Here is a 6833-nt window from a genome sequence, read left to right as displayed (position 1 = left end):
AGATTCCTAATCACAGCAAGGTAAACAGAGGCGTTATACATTTGACACAAGTCAAGTCGAGTCTGCATTGGTCAGATCTTGTTTACCAGAGATGGCATGTAGGGCATTTAGATGGCGACAGAAATGAAACCTGACGCCCTTTCTCACCTCCAACTCCACTCAGTCAGTCACATTAGAGGGCGAGTTGGAAACCCAATACCGAGCATAGTTTCCAACCAACACACTATCTGTCCCAGCAACTGTTTAAAAGGCAGCTCACACTGCAGGGAACGGCAGTCTGTCCCCACATCAAAACACAAGAAGCAAGAGGAGGGAAAAGCAATTCTGATGCACCAGAGCGGATCCCCAGCCACAGCCATGTCCTGGGACAGCACCAAGCGTGGGGAAGTGCCTAAGCGCGCTGTCAGGAGGCTGAGGAGTGTGGCTCTGGTCGGGAGTCTGGCCAGAAGCTGGCAGCAATGGGCCAACGATAACACACACCGCCAATCGTCTGGCCCCGTGGGGTGGCAGCCATCTGTGGATGACCAGCAAAATCAGCCTCCGGACAAGAAGAAAAGCCAGCAGCTCCTCATAGAGCACAGCCTGAAGGATCAGGGTCAGCGGCCAGCACTCCTCCTGGCCACTTGCAAAGATCTGGAGGAAGCTGAGGATCTTGGGGTGAAGATCAAGACCAAGGACGTGACAAAAAGCGTGGACGCCAAGTTGCACGAATGTGGCAGAGACAACGTGAACGCTTTGAGCAGCAAATACGGGCTGGAGTTGGTTGCAGGAGCCCAGTCTCTGCAAGACCACAGGTCTCCCAGCAGGAGGCGCCACTGCTCCAGCCTGGTGGTGGAGCTGACCAGGAGCTGGAAGAAGATCGAGAAAGAAAACGAGCCTCAACCCACCCCAATTGACAAGTCCCAGAGCATCAGCAGCCCAGACATAGACCCAGAGCAGGGAGGCCAGACTGCTGCACTGAGACTGGAGAGAGGCACCAAGTCATGGAAAAGGGAGAAGGAGGCTGGGGATGGGGATGAGGATGAGGTGTTGCCCAGGATTAAGAGAGCTGGTGGCTTATTGAGCTTCAGGGAAGAGATTGGCAAGAACAAAAACCTGGTGGCCAGAAAGAAGTATAACCCGCTGACGAGTCTGAAAAGCCAGTGGCAGGAGTGGGCTGATCACCACCAGGTCAAGCAGAAACTCAACCCTTTCAGTGAGGAGTTTGATCATGAGTTAGCCATGGCCACCCGCCTGCAGAAAGGCGACCAGGGCTATGGGCGGCCAAAAGAAGGCACCAAGACAGCCGAGAGAGCCCAGAGAGCCGAGGCTCACATCAGGCGGGAGGTGATGGACATGTGCTTCATCATCAGGAGCATGGGCCAGCCAGGAGCGGACAGCAGAGTCCGCATAACTTTCGGGGAGCTCTTCGAGCGCTATGTCCGCATCTCGGACAAAGTGGTGGGCATCTTAATGCGGGCGAGGAAGCATGGATACGTGCACTTTGAGGGTGAGATGCTGTGGCAGGGAAGGGACGATGATGTGATCATCACTTTGTTGGAGAAGCTGTGAGGGAAGGACGAAAAGGAATCGAGTCACTGATGGATCCAGCACTTATAGCTTTACTTTTTTTTAAAAAATAATGGTGAGTCGGCTGTCAAAATGTCCATGGATATTTAGTCACTAGTACTTTACTTTTCTCCCTCCCTCCCCTCTTTCAAGACACATCTCAAAAATGTACCATATTGGCCGCATTTTTGGTCATCATTCCTCTCGCCCCCTCTCCACCCCAAGTGCCCTTCCAGCAGCGTGAAGCCTTTTGAGACATTCTCCCACTGTGAAAAACTTTACATGAATTGTTTATTTGTTTAATAATGTTTATTTCTATGCTGCTGATCCTGTCAACTTTTTATATATTTTTAAAAGATTCTTCAGATGTTTGTTAAAAACAAATCATTGTAACAGACATTGTTTGAAAACATTGTTGAATGTCTTATGTACAGAGAGTGGAGGCTCGGATTGATTTTGTGAGCTTTTCAAGAAACTGAAGGTTTGTGCTGCTGTTATTCTGGAGTCACTGTGATGCCTCTTGCAGAAACCAGTTGCTTGTTTAATAAGTGATCCAGTCAAAGCCTGTAATTTAACTTTGAACCAGAGTTCTACTTTGTTCACCATAATTTGAATCAACAAAATAGAACAACACATACTACCTGTACTAAACTCTACTAAGTGTATCATTGCGAGGTGATATCCCTTCTCCAATATGTCTGCTATACTACTGTAGCTCAGTGGATAGAGCACTCACCTTGCAAGCGACAGACTTGGGTTGGATTCCCAGGCAGGATGAAATGTTGGGCAAGTTTCCTTACTCCACACGCCTCTGTTTACCTAGCAGTAGATAGGAACCCAGTTGTTAGTCAATTGGCAGATTGCTTTTCTGGAGGAATAATTCCTTAAAAAAAATAATAAATTGGTCACTCAATCCACGACTGTTTGTGGGACACTGCTGTGCACAATTGACTGCCACGTTTCACCCGCAAAATATACAGTCAATTCACTTTACCGTATATTCTCTGAAGCACTTTGAGACGTCTCAAAGACATGATAAGGCGGTATATCAAATGTAAGGATTATTATTATTACATTGGACCCTCTTGTCTGGTTTTATTAACTGCTTTCTGAACTCTTAGCAGCATAATATTAAACTTTCACATTTATAATAACTTTATGATAACTTACATCCATCGCTTTTTTTATTCGGAAGCAGCGGGTGGATAATTATAGACCTATGAAAAATGTTTGAATAAGCAGGGTATTATAAGGTATTACAATTGATATCAGTTATTCAATACAGGTTAAGTGCATGCTCCCTGTCAACAACAACAACAACAACAAGATTCCATTTATAAAGCGCCTTTCACGTCAGGAGGACGTCCCAGTGCATTTACACAAACACAAATACTCAGGAAATAATGCAATGTGGAACTATGCTGCTCAAGTTTGTGTTTTGGTTAGATAATTCACTGCTGGGTTAAAGCTAGCATGATGGGAATGTAAATAAGTAAAGAATAGCACTGTGATAGTTCTCACTGCAAAGTATACACACTTCAATGCTTCAAATGCTTTTCATTTGCAATCTAGATTTACTTTAAACAGAATTCTTTCAGTGAATATCACCTTTAGTCGAGATGATCGAATATTCTGCAAATAGCATCAATGGCTTGGTCTGAGTCAGATGATGACAATGTTTTGAACTCCAGACTCAACGTTTATAATCCATTATTGCATATTTATGAAGTTTACTGCTGCACTTCCAAAATACTCTTTCAAATTGAAAGGTGGAAGGCGAACTAGAAGGACCTTGGTCTTTTTTCGTCTAGCATTTCTTATGGTCTTATGATGAGATCTTTTTACAAAAGTGGGGTTCTATAAATCAGGTCATACAACAATAATCTGCTGGTGTATTGGTGACGAACAGTATGAGCAAAAGCTCGCCGTCTGACAGCCAGAATTATTTTTATATCAGAACAACAGGAGAATATATGGATCAGCAATTTGTCTATTGTATTTGTTCGACAGTGTAAGGTTTTGTTTGTAGTTTACCATTTACACCGAACAAAAATGGCATCACACAGTACTTGTGAACAAATAAAGAGTTTTTCTCTGTTAGATGCATTGGAGAATTGTTGGAAGTTGGTTTCAAAAACACCTTTTAATCAATTAAACTACATTTTTAATTTGTATCTTTTTAACTTGCATCTTATTTTGAATAAATCCTTCAAAACTCTAGTGGAAACTGACCTAAAGATCATCCCACTAACATTGTTTTTTCTCTTCAGCCTTTTTCAAATCAAGCACTTTGAGACTTCCTCCCTATGTGAAAGGAGCTATGTAAATGTTAGGTTGTATGATATTTCAACATTAGATAGTGCAGTGATACATACACTAGTGAAGTTAATGAGCTAATGTGGTCAACTCACTCATATGGTCAACTCACTAATAGTCATGTGTTTTTTGCAGTCTTCATTTCAACGTTATGTAGTACAGTAATACAAACATCAGTTAAGTCAACAATTACTTGCATTTTTATATCACCTTTCATGTAGTGTAACGTCTCCAATGTTGTACTGTCAACTTACTAATGTAATCTAAATTAATCAGTCTGTTTACTGACCTTTATAGTGAGTTTCCATTGTATTTCAAATCCAGCCGAATGCAGATACTACAGGTTTTCAGCACAACACAACCATGTCCTACGCTATGCAGTTTATCAATTGTTTATTTTGCCAAAAATTAAACATCGCCCACCTTTCACAGCACAAGTATTATACATGAATAGGCTATTTATTGGGCTCATTACTTCCATAAACTATGTATAATTCTATCTGCATGGAACCAGCATATTTAATTTGTTAATAAGATATTGGGAGTTTTGCTTTGCTGTTTCAACAACAACTTGGTGGAGTGGAGGACTTGGGGGACAACGAGGAGGCCAGACCTGATGGAATGAAGGCAACGGGCACTATTGTGAGAAGAGAGGAGGTCAGCGAGAGAGGGGGGGGGGGGGTGCAGAGGAGTGGAGGGATTTGAAAACAGAGGTGAAGATCTTGAAGTCGATCCTCTCTGAGTCAGGCAGCCAGCGCAGTCTGGTGAGGACTGGGGTAATTGGGGAGCAGTTTGGTGTGGGTGAGAAAGCGGGCGGCAGAGTTTTGTATGACCTGGATTTTATGGATGGCAGTGGAAGGGAGAACGGCGAGGAGAAAAAGAAGTTTACAATGATTCCCTGAGCTTATTTAAGTTACTTGTTGGCTTGATCACAGTAAACATCACACTCCAAAGATCATGGAGGCTGGACTTTTATCAAATGTGCAATCTTTCTCCTTTGTTCATAACTGCGATATGGTTTAGTTTTTAAATGCATAAATGTAAGGTGTGGTGAGATAGGAATACTTAGGAGCCATAAATTCCAGTTTTAAAAGGCAGCAATGTGTTTTGGAAAAATATTTAAATATCTTGCCATATAACAACAAGATTACATTTGTATAGCGGCCTTCCATGTCGGGAGGATGTCCCAAGGCGTTGGACAGAATACAGCATTTCAGACCTGAGCTGGGGTCGGGAGGGGAAGGGAAGGGGGGTGGCCGATGGCATGGTCGAAGAGGAGGGTCTTGAGGCGGGACTTGAAGGAGGCTAAGGAGGGGGTGAGGCGGAGTGACTGGGGGCTGTAATTCCAGAGGTTGGGGGCAGAGTGGCTGAAGGCTCTCCCGCCAAATGGTGAGGCGGGTGGGTTGATGAACGTGGAGCAGGCCAGAGCCGGCTGAGCGGAGGGAACGGGTGGGTTGGTAGGGGGTTAGGAAGTCACAGATATAGGGTGGGGCGAGGCCATGGAGGGCTTTGTATGTGAGGACCAGGATCTTGAACTGGATCCTCTGAAGGATAGGGAGCCAATGGAGTCAGGCAAGAGTTGGGGAGATGGGGGTCACAGAGTTTGGTGCGGGAGAGGACATGGGCTGCAGTTCTGGATTATCTGCAGCCTGTGGAGGGAGGAGTTGGGAAGGCTGACAAGCAGGGAGTTTGCATAGTCGAGCCTGGAGGTGATGAAGGCATGAACCAGAGTTTCAGCGGCCTGAGGGGTGAGGTAGTGGCAGAGTCGGGCGATGTTACGGAGGTGAGGGAAGGTAGAGTGGGTCATGGCTTGAATGTGGGGGAGAAAAGACAGTTGAGGGTCGAACAAGACATTTAGGTTCCTGACTGGCGGTGAGTTGAAGTGTGCAACCATGGAGGTTGATGCTGCCAGAGCCTGAGGTGCTGAGGCGCTGGCGTGAGCCAATCAGGAGGGCCTCAGTCTTGTTCACATTCAACTGTGGGAAATTTGCCCTCATCCAGGACTTGATGTCTGACAGGCAGTCTGTCAGGACAGCAGTGATCCTGGAGTTGAGGGTGGAGGCAGAAAGATAGAGTTGGATGTCATCTCGATGTATACAATTGCATCATATACATGACATTTTGTTTCCAAGAAACATTCACAAAATGAAATCAAAACTGGATGCAAATTTGTACAATCTTACTAATATTCTGTGGTTCAGAATAAACATGCTGCAGAATGGAATAGTGGACCTCAGATTTGTGCTGCAATCCCTAGATAGATTCTTACAGACCTCAGGCATGCCACTGCTTACAGAATATACCCTATGAACTTGGTTGTCCCAGGGAGGTATTTTGTAGGAACAGTTTCAAGATGGGAATGGATGTTGTTAACAAGAGGAGGTGATTGGTGATCATGGCAGTTAGGGAAATATCACTTGACAACTAGACCCAATGAGTTTAAAGGTCTTTTCTCACACACGTTGCTCCTATTTCCACACCTTTACATCAGCGTTAACCATACCTTGAATCTTTGATTCTGTTGCTCTTCAGGCCCATCTTAAGATTTTACTCAGAGGTAACAAGAATTATGGACTTCAAATATTTCTCATCTAAAGTAATACTCAGCATGTCCCAGAAATGGTGAGGTGAAAATCTAACGTATTATAGATATGATGTGCCCTCTATTGGTCTGAATTGAAGTCTACTTGGAAGTACAATACAAATTTTATAATAATCCTTGCATACATTTACACTTACAATATGCAGCACCTTTCACGTTGGGAGGACATCCCAAAGCACTTGGTTTGGTAATTCTGAGTATAAAAGAAATAATGCAAATCTACAACAGGTCGAACCAGCATCAGAGTGAAAAATGGGTTACAATTCCAGCTAGGATTTTACATCATAACAAATCACATTTTTCTAAAAATATCAATGTGAACAGCCATAAAAAGTAAAAGCGTTATCTTCCAACATCCAACCGACAT

General features: G+C 44.0%; 1 protein-coding gene across 1 annotated transcript; it reads left to right on the top strand.

The window, feature by feature from the left end:
• Positions 1-205: 205 nt before the first annotated feature.
• Positions 206-2307, top strand: abrab (actin binding Rho activating protein b). Its single transcript, XM_007902693.2, has one exon. The coding sequence runs from the start codon at positions 328-330 to the stop codon at positions 1549-1551; it is 1224 nt and encodes a 407-aa protein (XP_007900884.1). The 5' UTR covers positions 206-327; the 3' UTR covers positions 1552-2307.
• Positions 2308-6833: the final 4526 nt, after the last annotated feature.

This window comes from Callorhinchus milii, unplaced genomic scaffold, assembly GCF_018977255.1.
Source record: "Callorhinchus milii isolate IMCB2004 unplaced genomic scaffold, IMCB_Cmil_1.0 Scaffold2, whole genome shotgun sequence".
Taxonomy (NCBI): Eukaryota; Metazoa; Chordata; class Chondrichthyes; order Chimaeriformes; family Callorhinchidae; genus Callorhinchus; species Callorhinchus milii.
The sequence above is the reverse complement of the archived record's forward strand: the minus strand, read 5'-3'. Positions and strand labels throughout refer to the sequence as shown.